Source organism: Melitaea cinxia, chromosome 7 (genome assembly GCF_905220565.1).
Source record: "Melitaea cinxia chromosome 7, ilMelCinx1.1, whole genome shotgun sequence".
Lineage (NCBI taxonomy): Eukaryota > Metazoa > Arthropoda > Insecta > Lepidoptera > Nymphalidae > Melitaea > Melitaea cinxia.
This window is the reverse complement of record NC_059400.1, coordinates 1,757,717-1,780,000: the sequence shown is the minus strand read 5'-3', so window position 1 is coordinate 1,780,000 and position 22,284 is coordinate 1,757,717. Positions and strand designations below refer to the sequence as shown.

The 22,284-nt window shown below is 32.9% G+C and overlaps 2 protein-coding genes across 2 annotated transcripts; one reads left to right on the top strand and one right to left on the bottom strand.

The window, feature by feature from the left end:
* Positions 1-3,153: 3,153 nt before the first annotated feature.
* LOC123655080 (tenascin-X-like) lies at positions 3,154-15,132 on the top strand. The gene is made up of 9 exons (XM_045590917.1): positions 3,154-3,232; positions 4,256-4,282; positions 6,683-6,767; positions 8,888-9,019; positions 10,407-10,455; positions 11,872-12,178; positions 12,486-12,666; positions 13,047-13,880; positions 14,861-15,132. The coding sequence occupies exons 1-9, from the start codon at positions 3,154-3,156 to the stop codon at positions 15,057-15,059; spliced, it is 1,893 nt and encodes a 630-aa protein (XP_045446873.1). The 3' UTR covers positions 15,060-15,132.
* A 440-nt stretch (positions 15,133-15,572) lies between these two features.
* On the bottom strand, positions 15,573-21,246 carry LOC123655193 (cell death abnormality protein 1-like). The gene is made up of 6 exons (XM_045591030.1): positions 21,096-21,246; positions 19,800-19,920; positions 18,949-19,013; positions 17,728-18,861; positions 17,238-17,362; positions 15,573-16,114 (listed from the first exon to the last, which is right to left on the bottom strand). The coding sequence occupies exons 1-6, from the start codon at positions 21,185-21,187 to the stop codon at positions 16,035-16,037; spliced, it is 1,617 nt and encodes a 538-aa protein (XP_045446986.1). The 5' UTR covers positions 21,188-21,246; the 3' UTR covers positions 15,573-16,034.
* Between the last annotated feature and the right edge of the window lie 1,038 nt (positions 21,247-22,284).

Here is a 22,284-nt window from a genome sequence, read left to right as displayed (position 1 = left end):
ACTGTTGTCAGCACTGAAATTGGTCTATAGTTACCAACACTATCTTTGACGCCATTTTTGTGGATGGGATGCACCAAAGCTCTTTTTAAAATGTCTGGAAAAGTTCCCGTGGAAAAGCATTGATTAAAAATGTGCGTCAAGGGACGAATAATATATATCTTTGATAATTTGATAACTTGAGTTGAAATTTCATCCACACCTGTAGCGCAGTTATTTTTAAGGTTGTTAATAATGGTCTCAACCTCACTCTGATCCACGTCAAATAAAGCCATTGAGTCAATCTGAGAAAGTTGTGCGGTTGTTTTCACTGCGTTAGGAAGGCAATTAGGTCTTTTAGATAGTATTTCATCCGCAAGAGCCTTGCCTATTTCTGCAAAATAATTATTTACTAAGTTAAGTGAAATATGAGGGTCCTCATCAAGACTTAACAATTCTGTTGGGGCTGATTGTGGGTTCCTCAGATTGACTACTCTATTTATAGTATCCCACATGCCTTTAGGATTAGTTTTATTTTTCTTAAATTCTTCTGCTTCATATTCAGTTTTTAATTTTTTTAAAAGGTTATTACAAAAGTTACGGTATCTGGTGTATGTGAGTTTTAGTATAGCATTAGCACTGTTTTGTTTTGCTTTTTTGTGTAGTTTATCACGATTTCTAATACAACGTATAAGGCCTGGTGTAAGCCACGGCTTAATAGCACGCAATCGATGTGGGACGTGTATTAACTTGGAGTGTTTATAAATGGCGTTCGATACTAAATGTATGAAAACATTAGCTCCCTGATTCGCGTTTTTAGCTTCGTACACTTGATTAAAATTTGTACAGGATAACTCCTGTAACAAACTAGGGTAATCTATCCTTCTGATAGTAGCTTTAGCCTGACTTCTTTTTATATTGCATTCCAGGACAAATACCGTAGGAGCATGATCGGTTATCAGAGAATCGAGAATAAAAGTCTTGGAATATCTGTCTGACCTCAATAAAACATGGTCAAGACAACTGTCCAAACGAGTTGGAAGTTCATGCGTTGGTATCAGACCATAAGATGCAATAAGGTCCAAATATTTATGTCGGTTCGAATCAGTGCTATTTGAGGCAATATTTACATTAATATCTCCAACCAGAACAACCGATCTTTCTGATGCTAAGGACGTCAAACACTTATCCAAACCATCACAAAAATTATCTATATTAGTATATGAAGGGGATCTATATACTGCTAAAATAACAATTCCGTTGGAGATAGTCACGATTAAACTATTTGCATCTCCAATATTAGTTTCAAGCTTACAACTAAGTTTCAGATTTGATTTTACATATACGACAACGCCATCGTTCTGTTTTAGATAAGTTGAAACATAGGACACATATCCTGATAGCACTGGAGTTGTTGACATTTTACTTATCCAGCACTCCGTCAACACAAGAACATCACATGATATGGGGATTCTTTCCAAAAGGACAGTAAAATCATCAAAGTTACATGCTATGCTGCGGATATTCATATGCATAACTGAAATAAAACTTCGAGGGGAACTAATGTAATCAGTTATGGCTTCTGGACTACATGTTATAGACTTCGATACACGAAAACAATCAATGTCTCTGGATATATTTGCTATCTGATCAGCCATTGGAAATGATAGTAATCCCTTGTGCATTTATGGCACAAAACTGTTGCGGCAGATAAAGATTATGTAATGTAGCGAGAATTATACAGTTGTGTATGTTGCTAGAGAAGACTGAGAGGCGGTGTGTAGTTTGTTGGTAGGAAAGACTGCTCTGCCAGATAAAGATTGTGTGTTGTGTTGGAATTATGTTGCTGTGTGTGTTGGTGGACATAATTGTACTGATTGGATGGACGAGTGTGATTAGATGAACGGTGATTGTGTATTTTAGTAGGATATGTTTAGTGTACACAAACAAGATAAAACTCTTATTTAAGGACCCCATACATGACCGTAACATGTAAGAAAGACAAATTTCAAAATTTGTTGTTATATAAAGTAACAGAACGATATTAATGATTTTTGATACCAAGCAATTAATTATAAACAAAAATACGAAAAAAGTAACGTAGACTATTAATATGTAGCAAAAATTATTACACAAAAAACAATAGCGTTGTGGGCTTTGGATAATAGGCAGTCATTTATTATTTTGGTGAAGCAGCTTACTCAAGTCAGCTACAGCATCGATGCGACGGCTTGGTGCACCTTCCTCTTTGCGCAAGAAAATCTTCCCATGAGCAGTCCAGCAATATTTATATCCGTGCTCTTTACTAAAGTGACGAGTGTGAAAGTATAGGTTCCTTGCAGACTGGGTAAGCATCTCCGAGACGAAAACAGGTCTTTGTTGTCCGTCAATTTTCAGATCACTAGTATTTAGTTTAATATCTTTCGACTTATTGTAAACTTTAACTGATGTTAGGAGGTTTTCTTTAAGCGTTACCGTAGTGAAGTCAACAATAATAGGCTGATTGTTTTCCTTCTTAGTTTTAAGACGAAAAACGTCACGAATTTGAGTCTCCTCCACACAAAAATTTACAGATTCTCCGACTTTTTTAACTAGCTGCATAAGATCCTGCTTGGCCTCCTTTTTTATTACTGGAATATTTCTTATCTCGATACTGGCTTGTCTCTGTGCCCTCTCCAAGCTTTCGACTTTTTGTTCTAAGTTCTGGATGTAGACTAGATTGTTTTTCCTGTCAATTTCCATTTTAGCTAGCTTATCTTTCACATCTTCATATTGCTTAGATATGAAATCCATAGAGCTTATAATATCATTGTTTTGTTTTTCAATTTTTCTGATGCTCTCGTGCAGGGCATCTTGTTGTTGAGTTAAGGTTTCTATGGATTTCTTCATTTGTGACATAACAACTGTAATTTCGTCGTCATGTTGACGCTTACGTGGCCGTTGCCGACTGTTTACCTTGGAACCTTCGTTTTCTGTATCGGTAGCTGGTGCCGAACTTTGGTATTTGTCAGATTCAGTGAGCTGCTGAGGGGTGGATGGTGGAGTTCTTTTTAAGGGCATTTTCAGTACAGAGTGGTTATCTTATTTTCAAAAGTATACAAAGTCAGCAACTTGGGCCAGCACCTTATAATTTATCCGCTAAACGCTTCCGCTCCCAAATTAGGCCAAGTCACAATTATGACGTACAAAATAAGTAGGGGCAAACGTCAGCGAGGCGACCAGCGACACGAGATGGCAAGTGCTACCTGTCTCCAGTGTTGGTGTCTTTTTTACGCACCGCTTATGTACGCACTGCTGTAGATTTTATGCACTCCTGGTACTTCACCAAATTTCACCAAAATTAATTTACTAATTTTTGAATTAAATTATTAACTGCTTAAGGCGAAAAATACGGTGGACACGTCTAAACGCTTTCGCGATCCGAAGGGAAGAGGGAGATGAATTGTACTTAATAATACGCATTTGAATTACTGTTTGATCGACTACCTACGTCGTATTACTTGTCGATGTAATTGAAGTCAGTTATTCTTCGTTTGGAGCAAACACAATTATTACTGTATTAGATTAAGTAATGTAAATTACTCAAGTTTAGCTTATATGTAAAAGAAGAAATAACTCAATTAAAATTTCAAAAAAATTGTTCTACTTTTTGTAGAACAATTACTATTAAAAAATTACTATTAGAAAATAGTGACTCATCTTTCTCACTCAGCCTGCCCCTGGACTAATTAGACGACGTGTTCATATTAACCAATAACCAAGCAAGTCTGATAGAAGTACTCGTAATAATTACCTAGTGATTGATTTATTGGATATCTTATTTATTAAAATTATTATTATTATTTTTGGGCTTCATGGCTTCCAGTTGTGCCAGGGGGCACTGTCGATTTCGCCAGTGTCACGTGGGATAGAAAAGACTTTATTCAAATTATTGAAGTCAAAATATTACACTATGACAGTGACATATCAATGACCATAAATTTGAAATATTATTTCTAATATGTTAATATACTTATATTAAACCAAACATAAACAAATCAATTATACCTATATTATTTATAATCATTTGAGTCGTCAGACGTCCTGTGACATTTACTGAACTCTCAAGTTTTGCGCTTAGGAACACATTAAGCTTTTTTCATTCATATAGATACGTACAGAACCACAAACAATTTAATGCTATATATACAATTATTATATAGATAATAATTATTATTCTCACATCGCCTCGCGCGACACACGAATCATATCGTAGTATCCGTCAGTAAGTTGTAGTAAGTTAGTGTGTTAGTGAGCTTACAACAAGGTAAGACCACAATTCTTATATATTATAAAAAATGTGTGTCAGCTACGACATACGACTGGAGTTTACTCTTTGGATATCGTAATATTTAAAAATAAAAATGTTCTATTAAATGAATTACATTTTAATTAAATAAAATAAAAGATCTCTTTTAGAAGAAAGGAGAGTTTCTTACCAATTCTTCTCTGCATAATCTACATTCCGAATCAGAGCTAGAATTTAACTATAATTGATTAAATAAAGCAAAAATAATTTTAATTTGTAAAATGACAATTTAAAATGCAGACTTAAATATAGTTTTTTTTTTCATTTAAATATAAGTTGAAAATCAAAATATCAACCACCCAGTAGTTTTGCCAGAATATAAAAGACAGCCCAATATTTGCATTTTCTTAAATTAACGTCTGTGAAACCGCGAATAATAACTAGAATTATATAAAGTTTATAAGTAAATTACAATGTAATATCACTGTTGAGGATCTAATTAACTTTAAAGTTGTGTTAATGAGTGATTACTTTTATATATCTCGGTTTCTAAATAATCTTATAAATTAAATACTTTAATATGTACCTAATCGTGGTCGCACAGTGGTCGAAATTCGACAATAATTAATTTAAATTATAAGTTTGAACATTAAATAAAGGAGTAAATAATTATGAGTGTGTGTAAAATACATGGTAGTTTGTATAATGTTTATTTTATTGATTTAATTTATTTTTTATGCATTATTTTAAAAAGATATTAGCATTCTGCACTCCTTATCTATATAACCTATGCGAAATTTCATATTTCTTCATCAGCGCAATTTTAGTAAAAAGGGGTACAAAGTTTGCTTCACCTATTAATATATAGAAGATTACATACTTTAGTAATATACAGCTACTTGTGACGCCGCGTTGGCGCAACGGTCACAGCCATGGATTGTACCTGTTGCGCTGGCGGTTGCGGGTTCGATCCCCGCACATGACAAACATTTGTATTGGCCATACAGGTGTTTGCCGTGGTCTGGGTGTTTGTGCAGTCCTTGTGGGTATCCCCATCGTGCATCGGAGAGCACGTTAAGGCGTAGGTCCCGGTTGTTATCATGTACACCTGATAGCGATCGTTACCCCGCATTGGAGCAGCGTGGTGGATTAAGCTCTGATCCTTCTCCCACATGGGGAAAGAGGCCTATGCCGTAGTGGTGGGATATTACAGGCTGAAGCGATACTTGCTATAATTATGAAAACATTAATTTACCTATAACACAAGCATTAAGTTGCTTATTTAATGAATAGACAACCGTGTGACCTATGTTATAAAATATTTGACGGCGCATAGATATTTTTAGAGTGATTTTTCGACACTCTGACACAACCCCGGGCGCTAGTGAGCTTGAGCGAATGAGTCGGGACGGACATAAGTAGGGTTGTCAGATTCAAGCATTTTATTTCCGGGACAATTCGAGGATTACGAATTCGGTCGGTTTATATAAAATATATGAAAACTAAAATGAAAAAAATATTTTTTGTAAATCGCTAGAAAACTAGTAGTATTCGAAATCCGGAACAATCAACTATAATTCCTGGACACGGGACAAGACACGTAATTCCGGGACAATCCCGGATTTCCCGGACTTACGTGTCTTGTCCCGCTTGTCAACGATCGCTCGATTCACATCGTATCGGTTACATTACGTGTTCGGTGGAGTGTTTGTGTGTGATTATTAATTGATATTATTTTAAGAACTAAAAGAACTTTGAAGTGTTAATGAACAATTGCAAAAGGGATTATAATTGTGTATGATTTGCGAAGCGTCGTTTTATTCTTTTCGTCCATCAACTCACGCCTACCACCATTTTAATAGTTATCGTTGAATATGGATGCAACTAATAATGATGATATAAGTGTCTTTATATTTATTTTTTTACTTAGTTATTGTTTATTAACTTCTTTATTCGTTTTATATTGAAATTTGTTTTATGGCAACATAATTTATAAAGATCACATTCACTTAAATTCTGAATGTAAGCAACATAAATAGATTCCATTTAATACTGGTTTGTATGAGCTCTTCTCCTACATGTAGGAAAAGGCCTATGCCCAGCAGTGGGATGTTACAAGCTGATTCGTAATAATCGTAATGGAATAGAATTGATAAAAATTATATACTTAGGTACTACTACTCATCATATTATAACTAAATACTTCTATATATTTACACTGGTTGTACGCCGCGGTTTCACTCGCGTAATTTTACGATTTTGGAATAAAATTAAATTTAATAAAGCTTACTAAATATATACTAAACACTATTATACAATATTTTATTACATTACTATGTTACTAATTGACACTATTTTATTCAAGGACTATGTACGCCATACTCATTGGCGCGTTGTTGCTGGGCTGCTCACGCGCAGACGACGATGTTCAGTACGTCAATGTGAAATCTGTCAAGGGTGGCCACAGAGGCTACCATTACAACCCCGGAGCGAACTACCCGAAGTATGTATATTTAAACAAACTATCGGGTCAAAACCCGATGTACTTCGTAACAACATATGTTTTTTTCCAGAATGTCATCTAATTTTTCTTCTTATTTTTTTTTTTTGAAATTCTCTTAATTTTTTTTTATACAAACCTAGTCTTTATAATAATAAATGCAACAAGCAAAGGAAAACTGCTGAACTACTTCATCAATTTAGATTTTTCTTTTTTTTAAAACCAAATCCAAATATGAATGTTCATAATTCGACTGCACTTGTAATGTTTGTTACTTCATAGCTTTTCACTGTTATCTGCCGTAATTATTATATGTATAGATAAAGTGAAGTTATGTTTTTTCATTTGTGATCAATCAGATATCGAATCTTTTTCATTTATATATTACTAGCGACCCGTCTCGACTTCGCACGGGTGCAATGCTGATACTAAATATACTACAGAATGTCTTTATTTATAGTGTGGAGCTAGCTTATAGCATTGTTATTATTAACATAATAACAACAACATTCAAATATGCGTCGTTAGATTACGCGTTGTTACAGAATGCGTTGAAGAAATAAAGGTGCACTGCTCGTTCCCCGTAGGTGATAGCGTGATAATATGTAGCCTATATGTTGACCCGACTTCTTAATCACATTCGTGCCAAATTTGAAGTAAATCTATGCAGTACTTATTGTGTTTATCCCAGACATACATACAAACAGACAAACAGAAAAACAGAAAAAAATTCTAAAAACTATATTTTTGGCTTCGGTATCGATTGTAGATCACACCCAAGTATTCTTTAAAAAAAATATTCAATGTACAGTTTTGACTTTCCTACCATTTTATTATATGTATAGATTAAGATTTTATTTATGAATCACTGTTAATAGTAATTAACGTAATACACATTAAAAAGATAACACGTTTTTAATTATCGTTTGTGACATTTTCAATAATTAATTATAAATTTAATTAGTACAAATTTCAAAGGAAGTGATTTTATTTATAAGTTAATAAATTTATTTTTAGACATGTTAGTAAAATAATATTGAACTTCTACAAACAAATATGTTGTCATATATTCAATTATTATTTATTATTATTATAATTAATAATATCGTTTTGCGGTTATGTAATTCACAACATCCATTTTTTCAAACATCACGCATTACGCTTGTCCTATAGATGATTAATTAGATTATTAGACAAATTACTATGAACTCTGCTTATGCTAAATATTTGCATCTATCATACACGATTATTTATTATATTTAACACTAGTTTTCCACAAGCGGATTCGCCCGCGTTGATTACACGATTTTGACTGTTCCCTTTTCTATCGCTATATAATAATATACCTTAATTATATCACTCAGCGATAATGTAACATTCTTCTGGTCAAAGAATTTTAAAAATCTGTCCAGTAGTTTTCAGAGTTAGTCAATTACGAACATAAGTATATATTTATCTTCATTATAAAATTAATATTTATATGCGGCGGTCCAAAATGATGAAGATTGGCGTTGGGATTCCCAATGCAATTTCAACTTCATTCTTATAAAAAAATGATGCACGTAACAAAACTTGTACAGTATCTTGAAAGTTAATAATAGAAAAGTGAATCATTGTATCATATAAGAATACAAGTGGCCTTTGCATTACTTCTTGTTATTCTTTGTTGATTGATTACTTTTATATTAATCGGAAATTTGCTATTATTATTATTTATTATTAACTTCAGACCAGATGATGCATTATTATAACTTTTGTTAGTAATTGTTTTTTAAAAAATTGTGTCTCATTTGGTAATTATCTCTTGTGAAATTTTTATTTTGTTAATTTGTTACTACTTAGTATAATAATGAATTGTTCGCTCAAGTGCATGCGGTTTACGCCTGTAATTGAGGATACACTTGGCCTAATAACTGAGCTTGCCTCTTAACATTGTATTAGTGTATTTCTTGTTGGTGCAACCAATAAATAAATAAATAAATAAATAAATAAATAAATAAATAAATAAATAAATAAATAAATAAATAAATAAATAAATAAATAAATAAATAAATAAATAAATAAATAAATAAGTAAATAAATAAATTCTTCTGCTGTTTATAAAGAAACAATTTTCTCCACAGTTTTGGCAGCTATGGCTTGCGACAGAACATAACACAATACGGCTATGGTTCGCAGAACGCTTCCTTCCACGGTGTCTATAACGCATCGCGTCAAATCGACTTCGAAGTTGGAGTGTGCTACATTGAAGTACCGTAAGTATAATTTTTGTAGTCAGTAACATAAAAACCTTACCAGATTTTAAGAGATAACCACTTATAAATACTGACAAAATCAGAGAAGCTACTAGACATAAACCCAGAGTGCCATGGATGAGAAAAGATATGATGACATTTGGCTCTTACTCGACTGTATTTTCGGTCAGAGTATGTCTTACCTCGGTTTTCGTATTCGTCTGCATTCGATATTCGTATAATCGTAGATACGGCAGTAAAGAATATAGCCACCCCTTTATAAAGAGGTCCGATGGCGGGATAACCATCCAACTGCTGGCTTTGAAATACGCAGGCCGAAGACGAGCAGCAGCGACTTCAGTGCGACAAAGCCAGCATTGTGGTCACCAACCCGCCTGCCCAGCGTGGTGACTATGGGCAACACACATGAGTTCGCGCAATATGCTGGGTCAGCTAGTATATATATACTAGCTGACCCAGCATATTGCGTAGTATATATATACATATATACTAGCTGACCCACCAAACGTTGTTTTGCCATATATATTATTAACCCCTCTTAATCCCCCCTTTGTATCTTAGGGGGATGAAAAATAGATGTTGTTCGATTCTCAGACCTAACCAATATACACAGAAAATTTCATGAGAATCGGTCAAGCCGTTTCGGAGGAGTTTAACTAAAAACACCGTGACACGAGAATTTTATATATTAGACTAGCTGACCCCGCAAACGTTGTTTTGTCATATATTTTATTAACCTTCTCAAACCCCCCCCCCCTTATAACTTAGGGGAATGAAAAATAGATGTTGGCCGATTCTCAGACCTACTCGATATGCACACAAAATTTCATGAGAATCAGTCAAGCCGTTTCGGAGGAGTTTAACTACAAACACCGCGACACGACAATTAGTATAGTATATATATAAATTTTTAAATGTATGTTCAGGGATAACTTCGTCGTTTATGAACCGATTTTGATAATTCTTTTTTTGTTGGAAAGAAGATATCATAAGTGTGGTACCATGATGAAAACCAGGATCTGATAATGGGATCTCAGAGCAATCGAGGGAAACCCTTGAAAATCCGCATAACTTTTTACCGATTTTGATGACTTTTAATTTTAATCGAAAGCCGATGTCATCGAGATCTGATTACAAGTTTTTTAGTAATCTTTGATAATGCGTATTTACTTGACTATTTTTACGTCTAGCTACGTTGTATTACTTGTCGATGTAATTGAAGAATTGAAGTCGGTTTTTTTTTAGTTTGCGAGACGACAAAACACAATTTATTTTATTTTTTTACCCAAAATAACTTTTACATTTTTATAATATTAAAGTAATTATTCTTAGGTTACGGTTTAGTAACATGTTACTTCGGAAGTATTGAAATATATATTTTTTGCAGGACAGTAAATTTAGTGCGTGACCCTTCACACGTGCCCGCTGGTAATGGGGTAAGTGATAATTGCTTTTTATATACCGTCGCAAAAGCCTATTAATAAGCCCTTACATTTTTTACTTACATTGATCACTTTGGAAACCCTACCTTTGGCTTAAAATTTTTGAATCTTGTTCAATTATTAATAATGTATAAAGATTCGATTAACCTGATCTTAATCCTGATTTCGATTAATTTTCTTTCTAATCTGTATATGTCCAGTCATACCGTTACTTTCTTTCGTTATTTTTAACCATGTTAGCCCACTCACACTGGAGCAGTGTGGTGAATTAACCGCCAATCCTTCTTCAAAATGGCAAAAGAGCTCTATGCCACAGTAATGTCACAGCCTGAATCGCGATTGTGAATAATCTTATCATTCCTCATTGCATATCCGTAACATGTTCCTACTTGTTTCTATAGAATTATTTATGTATATAAAATAACAATACTGTACCATTATATTCTTTTATACCATTCCCTGTTATAGCAGTGTTAAGGACACACAAAGAAACTAGCGCCATCTAGCGGCAACCATTGAAACCACGCAAAGACAGAGACCTAGTGCTTTGTGTTGGAACTAGTACTAGTGAATAAAGTCTTGAAAAGAGTCAGCAGGTCTTTCTCTCCAAATCCTTCGAACCCTAACACGTAACAGCAGTAAAGCTGACATTTGCTCCGATCATCTTTCCTATTCTTCCTATAATTTCTTTTTCTTAATGTAGAAACAAGTGTTATATTGTCAAACTTTCTCTACACAAAATACATTTTATAATAAATATCTACACAATACACACAGAGGTCTGTTCCTAAAGTAAGCAACTTAATGCTTGTGTTATAGGTAACAGCCAACTGGTATAGCTACATATTTTTTTTATAAACATACATATAAATAATACACATATCAATAAATATATAAATTACACCCAGACTCGGGGTGGGAATCGAACCCACAACCCTCGGAGCAGAAAGCAGGATCACTACAAACTGCGCCATCGGGCTAGTCACATTTTATTTGTTTGTTATATAACTTGCAAAGCGCTTAAGCTATTTTCATAAATTTTTCAAGGGGCAGCATCCTCAAAATCCGGCCTAAACTACTAAAAATACGTCATATAAATAAGTTAGGTCTAAATTAATACATCTGTCATGTAAACAGTAGGCGATACGGTAGAAAGTTAAATTTCAAGCGATATTTTGATAATAAATTTGGCTAGATTACACAGGAGATCGCAGCTAAATAATACTGTTCTCAATTGGTGATCATGCGGTGAGTAAGGTGACCAGAACTCCTGGGGTATTGGGGTTAGGTTCGGCGACGCACTTATTTCTGATGTTGTAGGCTTTTATAGCTACGGTAACCACTTAACATCAGGTGAGCCGTGCGGTTGTTAGCCAACCAAGTTGTATAATAAAAAAATCTCCTTTTCAGTCGAGACCTGATCTCAGTCGCATCAGAACATGCTGTAAAGGATACATAAGGAACATATACAATTTCAAAATCTGTGATCCAGTTTGCACTAAAGAGTGCGTGAACGCCCTCTGCTCCGCCCCAGATACTTGTACTTGTTTCCCTGATCACGTCAAAAATTTGGCCGGTTATTGTGTACCAACCTGCCCTATTGGATGTCAGAATGGACATTGTAGTGGTGGCGAATGTCTGTGTAAAGAGGGCTTTAAACTAGATTCGGAGAGCAAGTTCTGCATACCTATCTGCAAGGAGAATTGTGGTGGATTAGGTATATAATTTTATATCGATGTCTTGTCTAATCTCGCCTTTAATTACTTATCGGCTTAGTTGCAATTTGTAGAATGGCCTTTTAACTAAGTTCCATAAAGTATGTTTAAAATAAAAGAAAATTGAAGATTAGTTTGTTATTTTGATTCCGATAACTTTTTTTTTAACATTAGCTTTAAAAATATTGTTGTCAACCAACTATTTAATGTCTCAAACTAATCAGTAATCCCATACTAACTGTAATATGAGGGGGATATTTTTTACAGTCTGTAACCATGTTACAACGTTCTTTTTTACTTTTTTTTCAGGAAATTGTACAGATTCTAATATTTGTACGTGTAAGGAAGGATATCAATCGACTGCTGATGGAAATTGTAAGCCAGTGTGTAATCAGTGCATCAACGGAGACTGTATCGCACCTAATGTCTGTAACTGTCGACCAGGATATAGCAAAAATCAGCAAGGCCAATGCATACCTCAATGCCCTAGGTATGAATGATTTCCATTTTTGATTTTTTTATGTGCTACTGATAATATTATGCGAAAAGGCTATTAATTTATTATCACAATATTTATTATATATACAATAATTGTATACTAAATATACCCTATTACATTGTTGAGACATTCATTTAAAAATATATTTAAGCGATTTTAAGTAAAGTATAAAACATTGTTACGAGTAAAATAAGCCTCAGCATAACTAAGTCAACGACCTCAAGCAGAATTACTTCAAGCCAGAAACACACATAATACAAATGCATAGGATCGGACAATAAGCGAATACCACAGGGTTAATGCCATAACAGCTGCCGCAACAGCCATAACATGTGGGCGTCAACTTTATTAAATATAAAATATTTTTTCAGGGGATGCGAACCAAATGGAAGATGCGTCTCTCCAAATATTTGTGAATATCCAAGCACAATAAGACCAACAACTCAACGTCACACTTACCCTGCTAGTCCACCTAATCGGGCTATATACTCTGGTGGTGTAACACCTAGAGGAGATATTAGTCAAGAAGAAAAGCAACCTGGTAACCTTAATATAACTAATGGTACCTTTACTCAAGATGTGCCCAGAAAACCAATTTATCCTGGAAACCAAATATATCCAGGATATCAAGGCTATCCAGGTAATCCAGTGTATCCAGGAAATCAGGTGAATCCTGGTAACACTCAACGTTACCCTGGGAACCAAATATACCCTGATCTTCAATCACTGCCTGGACAACAAATATACCCTGGACAACAACTATATCCTGGCCAACAAACAAATCCTGGACATCAAGTGTACCCTGGTCAGCAAGGGTATCCTGGAAACCAAGTTTATCCTGGAAACCAAGTTAAGCCTGGGGACCAAATTAATCCCGGAAATCAAGGATATCCTGGAAACCAGGTATACCCAGGAAATCAAATGTACCCTGGATACCCGGGATATCAAGTGAATCCTGGCTATCAAATTTACCTCGGCAGCCATGGTTATGGCAATAGAGGCCAATATGGCTATCACAGTCAATTTGACGAACAAAATGGACATGAAATATCAGAAGCCCAAGGGCAAACTGGTAGCTTCGACGTTCAATTTGCTCAACAACAGTCGACGCAGTGCTCGCAACAATGTCTTAACGGTGCTTGCATTGGAGCTGATACTTGCCAATGTAACCCTGGATATGTGGCTGATGCTACCAATCCATTCAGGTACTTTTATATTTTCTCAAATACATTTAAAATTACGAACATTTTCAAAAATCCATTTTTATTAAAAAAAATTGAAAATACGAGAGCAAATTAATCTAACTGGATTGAGTTGAAATTAAATGTTGATAGTTATTATTATTACCGTTTTCCTTTCGATTTTTTGTATTTCATTAAAATATTTATCAAGTGACAGTAAGTTATGAAATTAAACGCTAGACCACTTGATTTTTTCTTTAATTAAAATTATGTGGTGTCATGGGACACCAGATAAAAAAGAAGTTCCTTCGGATAGAAGCAACACAATTTGAAAAAAAAATGAATTTTATATATATTTTCTAGTTCTTGATTTTTTTTTTAAATTATGTTGATTGGTTTTTAATTAAGTACATAAAAGTATTTAGGAAATTTAGTATTTTAGAAAATAGCAAATACCGTAAAATAAAATAAATCAAACAAAATAATAATAATTCAAACTAATTAAGTGAAATAAAAAAACATATGTCTTTATTTATTTTTGTCGACAGTATAAAATTACATAAGTAATTTTAAAAAAAAGTTTACTAGTAATATTTTAGTTTTACAAACGTCATATTATACAGTCATATGACTAATATTACGTCACTTCCGTTATATATTTTTCTTACGGTTTTAGTATCACATTTTTTTCAATTCGGTCGCCCAGCCAAATGTCAAGTCTGCCGTAAGGAACTTCGTTCATAAAATCTGGCTAATTTCAAAAAAGCGTTCAATTAAGTAAACTGACGTGAAATATTTAATACTTTTAATTGATACAATATTTCTACAATTTTCTGAGTCTAGTCAATTATAAAGTTGAAAAATATAATCAGATTAGCTCCAGTAATCAGCCAAAATTTTGTCCCGCACAAAGCAAAAGCCACTATTAATTAAAGTATATTCCAAGAAATCAGATTTAGAGAAGTTTATCCTAAATATAATATCATCGTCTTTTCAATTTCTAGGTGTTTACCTAATTGTCCTGGGGGCTGTCCTAACGGAGTTTGCTCTGCACCCAACTTCTGCATCTGCAACGTTGGTTATTACAAGGACACCAGCGTGAAAGGTCGACCAGCTTGTGTGAAACGTATTCGAAGATCTGTTGATAGCAAGGAAGAGCTGGATGTATCTAAACTTCTCATCATCGACATACCTGATTACTAAGCAAAGATTTCAGTCATAGATGATAGATATTTATGATGTTGTACACTTGAACCAATAAAATTATATATGATTATTCTTTTTTTTTTTAATTTAATATCGATTCCATGAAACATTTTGAACAAAGTATATACCAATGTTCTAAATTAATTTAGATATAATCCGTTTATGTTACTTGTTCTAAGTAACACATAGATCAATGCTGTTAGTAAATCTATTAAAAAAATTTACATTAAGGAGTTGTGTGGAGTTCCTAATGTTCTAATCCAAATATATAATAATAATAATAATTTATCAATAGTAACGTAATATTTCTCTAAAATTAATTAATCTACTAAAACTGCATTCATTGAGCTTTTTATATAGTGCTGAAGTTATAGTAGAGTGACAAAATGGTTATATAAAAAGTAATCTTTCTAAGTAATGAATCCTTTTTGATGAAACACCTGTAATATATTCAAATAAATTAATAAGTAGTTAAAAGCACACAACAGTTGAATAAAAAATTACACATAATTACAGGAATAACTATTTATACAGTATGTAGAGTAAAATAGTAAAACTGTAAAAGTAAATTTTTTTAATAAAAAACTTCATTAATATAAATATAAAGTAATTTAATATCACTAATAACACAAAATCATAAAAATAACTAAATAAAATCCATTAGAGATATTTTATAAATACTTCTCACTTTACATTGTATGTTCACAATTACTTGTTTTTTAGATTTCAGTGACAAAAAATCCATGTGAAAAATTGATTATTTTGTGTTTACATTTATGTAACGGATTTACATCAAATACACATTTTATTGTAACGTGTGATATGCAGAAAATACGAATAACAGTCGTAAAAAATATAATAATATAAAAATTAATTTATTAACTTAATAACTTCTAATAACGATTATAATATGTGTATAACTTATAATTACGATTATAATGAGAATCAGAATAATGGTGAGATCTTTCCTATTTAATTACGATCCTTTTGCAACATTTTCGAATAGCTCATGTCAGTTTGTACGGACTGGCAGTCGTCGAATGCTTTTTCATCTGAAAAAAAAAATTAAATACTTTATTTTTATCAACTTTTTTTATACTTATAATGTACGGATCTTATTGACAATGAAATAAAACGATGTGTTGCTCTGTAAAAAAAGAAACGACATTTAACGTTTATTATTCACAGTGTCAATTTCTTTATTAATCTTTTTTTAAATAATCTAAACAAATTAAATAAGGTTTAGTCTTAACCGCCATATCATCTTTTTTCCAATCCTTTTATAATATCTTAATTTGCATTGACATCACTGCTTTACGGCCAGTACGTAACATTCAAACCAAAGAAAAGTTTTATCTGTTTCTTTACATACTTAAGAAACATTTTCACAAACTTAATACATTTTACCTAGTTTATGGTTAGGTATATAACCTGTTAAGGTTAAGTTTTAAGGTTAACCATTTATCAAAAATCACCAAGTCAAACAATATTTTATGATTATTATTGTTTTTTAATAGAAGAAACTGACAGTCAAGTAAATTTCAAATTCATGACGATAAATCATTATCAATAAAAATTAAAATGTACCTTTTGTTTCGTCTGTAGACATAAAAATATTAATATCAGAAACACTGCATATAGAACAAAAGAAAACTGTCAACTATTACGTAAGATATCAATGAAAAAACGATAAGATGATTTTTACTTTTCAGTTTTGTCATAGTCGGCTTAAATTTGTCAACTTAAATTTTTTACATAACTACTATATTTCTAGGTTTTGCTACACCCTCTCCTGTTAGTTGAGTAGTAGCTACTTTTCAAAAATTGACTCTGACATTATGGCTACTGTCATTGCAATAGGGCACAGCAGGAAATATCCTACTCAAAATCTAGAGGAGCCCTCCCAATCTAAAGTACCTCAATCTTACAGATTATTACCGTTAAATAATATTTCTCGGAAATAGTGATGTGGTCCAGTGGCGAGTAAAGTGATCAGAGCTCCTGGGGAAAATTTGAGTTAGAATTGGTAACGCGCATGCGATACTTTTGCTATTGCAGGCGTCCAGAATTTACGGAAACCGCTTACTATCTGGAGAGTCGTGCAATCGTTGTACACACTAGTCGTATAAAGGAAGAAATAAGTTTTTACTTTGTAATCTTCGAAAATGAATATACCTTCAACAATGTAACTACCTCCACCAAAAACACGTGCGACTGCTTTTCTTTTCACTATAAGAAAACTGAGTAATATCAGTGTGAGTGCTATGATTGTTAGAGAGACATAAATCCAGTAGGAAGACCTGAAAAAAAATTACAAATTATTACTAAAAGCTTGTATTTAATATAATAAGTGTTATATTTTCATTGTAGGTCTTTTAGAATGGGTATTCACTCAGATTCCTGTACCATAAATTACAAACATCAGCCATTCTAAGTTTAAAATGTCTATTAGATATTGATTCCCACGTAAGTTCCACTCAGGATACGGAAAATTATACATAATAAATTGTGTAATAACACGTCACTAATTTAATAAAAGTATTATAAGAGTTGAAGACCTGATTCGCTTGACTATTTCATTCCTATGTTACATTTTATCATCAATATAATTTTTTTTACTAAATTGTATTGTTTTGTTCATTAATATTCGAGAGCAGTAACTTACCAAATATTTTGTACAGATAATTTGTCACTATTAACTTTGTCGTCATAATTTAAATCAGTGGTTTCACTGGTGACTTTTGTGTAGAAGTTTTTTGTCTCCGTTTCAGCTATATTGCTATCTGTAAGCATGTCTACAGTTGTTGATTGGGCTTCAAATAAATAAATGCATTTTCCCGGAGCTAAACAGGTTCCGTTACAGTCTTCACATTCAGGTATGCATATTGGACTATAGACATTGTCCCAATTCATGTTATATCCAGCGGCACAATGACAAACATCGGGCTCTATGCATGTACCATTACCACAACCGCTGCTACAATAGGGTTCACAAAGACCTGAAGTAGTTTTATTAAAACCTTCATCACACTGACATACATCAGGACTTATGCATGTACCATTTGGACAGCCACTAGAACAATGAGGAATACATGTTCCGTTTTCGTTCTTTTCATAACCGGAAAGACATTCACAAACATTAGGTTCAATGCATCTGCCTCCTTCACCACAATCAATGTCACAAATCGGGACACATTCGCCAGTTTTATTTTTATGCCATCTGTCATTGCACGTACAATTTTCGGGAGCTACACAAGTTCCATGAAGACATCCATTAGAGCATATAGGTACGCAGGTGCCATTGCTATTTTTTTCATATCCGGTTGTACATTCGCATACATTAGGTGACACGCAAGATCCTCCGCCGCAGTCCTTATCACATTGTGCAACACATTTATCAAGACCATCCTTGTACCAACCATCATTACAAGTGCAATTTTCTGGACTGGTACAAGTACCATACGGACATCCATTCGAGCAATATGGCAGGCAAAGATTACTTTCAGTTTTTCGGTATCCAGCAAAACACTCGCACGTATCTGGACCTACGCAAGTTCCATTTACACAGGGTTCTGTGCATATTGGTTGACAGGTATGGTTATCAAATCTGTAACCAAAATTGCACTCACACACGTTAGGTGCTACGCAATTGCCATGTCCGCAAGTGTTATTACAAATAGGCAAACATTTGTGCGCATTAGTTTTGTCAAGTTCATATCCAACGTTGCAACCACATTCACCTGGTCTCTTGCAATAGCCACTGATACAATCAGGACTGCAAATTGGTAAACATTGTAAGCTGAAAATAAAAATAAAACCATCATTACTTTTCTAAACTTATCTGAAATTTTTTAATTTTATTTAACATCGAAATGCAAATACTTACTTTGGTGATGTTTCATCCTTCATGTAACCAGAACAACAGAATTGTTTGATTTCTACGATGTTTTTCTGTAATCAAATAATAAATTATGTCATATGTTGCCGACCACGAGAAGCCAGGCGATTTTTATAAATTGTGTTTATTTATGGTGTATATCTAATACTATTAAAAGAGCAATTCTTGTATGTATGTATGTATGTATATATATAATCTGAATCTCGGAAACGGCTCCAAGAGTTTTCATGAAATTTAGTATGCAGAGGATTTCGGGGCTCGGGGGATTTATCAATGTTTTTAGGCAATGAAAAAATTGCTACAATATCGTTAGAATACGAGGACAAATTTCGCGATTATCAATAAAGTTTTAAGCTCGGGTGGAAAATCGGGCGGTCGATATCGAATGAAAAGGCCATGGTTCAAATCCCCATGTCTCCAGATCTATCATTTTTATTCTTTTTTTGCTAATTGCTCTCATTTTGTTTAAATAACCAGTTATATTTTTTAATATTATGTCGGTAACATCAGAAAATATTATTCATATTTTATCAATATTTAATTCGTATTTAAATATATTTCCAAAAAACACGACTTACTAAAAATACCGAGCTTTGCTCGGTCACTCAGGTACTTTATATAATGTGCATAAATCTATATAACTTTCAAAGCTCCAAAAAATTGTAAGTACTAGTCTAGTCTACGTCACTAGAGCAATGCTTTAGAAAAATAAAATAATATATCTTCTTTCCCATCTCCGGTACCGGTACATAGGCACCGCTTGTATGCACCGCACCACTATACAAGACCAATCGTCATTAAGTTAGTCATAGATTATTCCAGCAAGAATATCAACATACCTGTACGAGCCTATAGTCCATATATGTGCGATATCTAGTCTTGATACATTTATACCAGCAGTTGCCTCTGTATGTCTCTCTGTACGAGCGAATATAAGTTTCAGGAACCCAACGCAGGTAACTGTAATATAATGTGTTGATACATTACGCATCGATTCTTCTCTGCATTAATCTACATTCTGAATCGGTAGTAGCTTCATTGTTATAATTTAATTTGTAAAATGACGATTCGAATGTACTTATGAAGCCACCTCTTTTGATTTTGATTTTTGATTTTGTTAACTAAAATAATCACTATTTTTTTTATATTTAAAATTGTTCTAATTTCAAAATAATAAAAATATTTTTTATTTTGAAAATAAAGTCAAGAAGGAACGCATTTTGAAAATGTATTTCGTAAGCAGATAAATTAAATTATGAGAAACTAAGAATTTTATATTTTACTAATAAATAATAATAATAATAAATAACTGACTACTGATAACAAAAATTTGAAAATCTGAATATATAGGTATTCAGATTTTCAAATCACACATATATATAATGAAGCTCAGTATTGAAGAATCTAATGTACATTTTTAAATATCTTCAACGAGGCACATCAAATTAAAAGCCGCATGTATCTATTCTCTTACTAGTTTTTTAATGAACTTAAAGCTTGACCAAACTAAACATTAGATTAGTTAAACCAATCATTAGTTGTTACAATAACGGACTTTTTAGATTGATTATGTACTACAGTACATGTATTTATAAATAATCTTTTATGAGGTCACTTATGACTAATTTCTTTGTTTGATTTTTAATTGTATGTACAATACAACATGAATGTTTTTACTGTTGCAAATCCGATATAATATTTTTGCTTATGCGTTTTATATTCTACTATCTAATTAACTGCTTTTTTATAACTCACTAAGAAGGCAGTTTTAATAGTATTTTTTTCTTATAGAAGTAATTGGATGAAATCTTTCTCGCACGTTCTATTAACGTACTAATTGAACTAAAACATGGAAACCCATTTTTTATAGTTTTATATAATCAGATTGTCTTATCAACGAATTTTCAACCGACTTCAAAAAACGAAAGATTCGGCTGTTTTTTTTTCGGTGGAGGTTCTTATTCGACTATTTTTTTTTGTGTGTGTTAGAACTCACAACTTACTATTGCGTTTGCCGATTATAATTATCCTTTTTTTATTTGAAAGCTGATACTTGTATTGTGGTATCATTTACACCGTTATATGATTTACAGTACACATAACAAAAATTAAAAAATATATAATTATGTACTCACGTTTGTTTGTCGGTGCAAATTTGTGTGTCAACACAAAACACAAATGCAAATAATAACAATACACCAAAACACATTTTATCTGGCTGAAACATTTTTCTCCGAGAAATGTTGTTTTTGTACGAATACGTTTAGCGGAATGATTATATTTAAAGGGAATTATTCATCGTTCTGTAATCAGAACACAATGCCTACTGCCCATCATTGATAGGGCGTCCATGAAATAATTGTGCAAGAATCCAACGGACAACAAGTTAGAATTTGTCTATTTTACCTATTTAGGTAAAATGTATATTCAAATATTTTAATGTTTTTTTTTACCCGTTTGCACAGTTTGTGGTGGCCCCGCTTTCTGTTCCGCGGGTTCGGGTTCGATTCCCGCCTAGATCTGGCTGTAATATTTGTATATATAAACATATTTTGTATTTTATAAATATATTTTGTATTTATTAGTAACTAAGGTGGCCAGACCTCCTGGGTAAGGTCATGCCTAGCTATCATATAAGCTTACTATCAGGTATACCGAGCTTTTTTTTCGAAAGACCTGTTTGTATTTATAGAGGATATTGATTGGTCGTTAAGTAATCAGAACATTAGCTCTTTGTAAAGACATATAAGCAACTTCCTAGATTTGATAAGTAAAACTTTCAATTACTTATATCAATTATTTTGTTATAACTAAAATTCTTGACTTGACTCTCTTACCATAACTGGATTCCATAAGTATGCGATTCCTCACAAAGTTAATATAAAATTATTTCAGGTATCGTAATTGCATAGTTAATATAACTATAAAAAAAATTGCAATCATTTTTTAAATGAAAACTTTCAATATGTAAGTTAAAATTTAGTGAACGCACTTATAAGAGCAGATATAAATAAATGTCTGTATTAATCAAAGGCATTTGGCAAGTTTGACTAACCCGTTGGCGAAGTTTGTAGTGGCCCTGCTTTCTGTTCCGCGAGATGCGTGTTCGACTGCCACCTGAGATATATGTATTATTTCTATGTATATATATTTAAAAATAGTAATAACAGTCGGCTGTGACCTGTAACACAAGCATTAAGTAGCTTACCATAGGAACAGACGACCGATAAGACATTTATTATTTATTTATTTATTTGATTGCATGGACCTAGAAATTCTATTAAGTAAAATGATGTATTACGGTATTAATAAAACAGCTCTTAA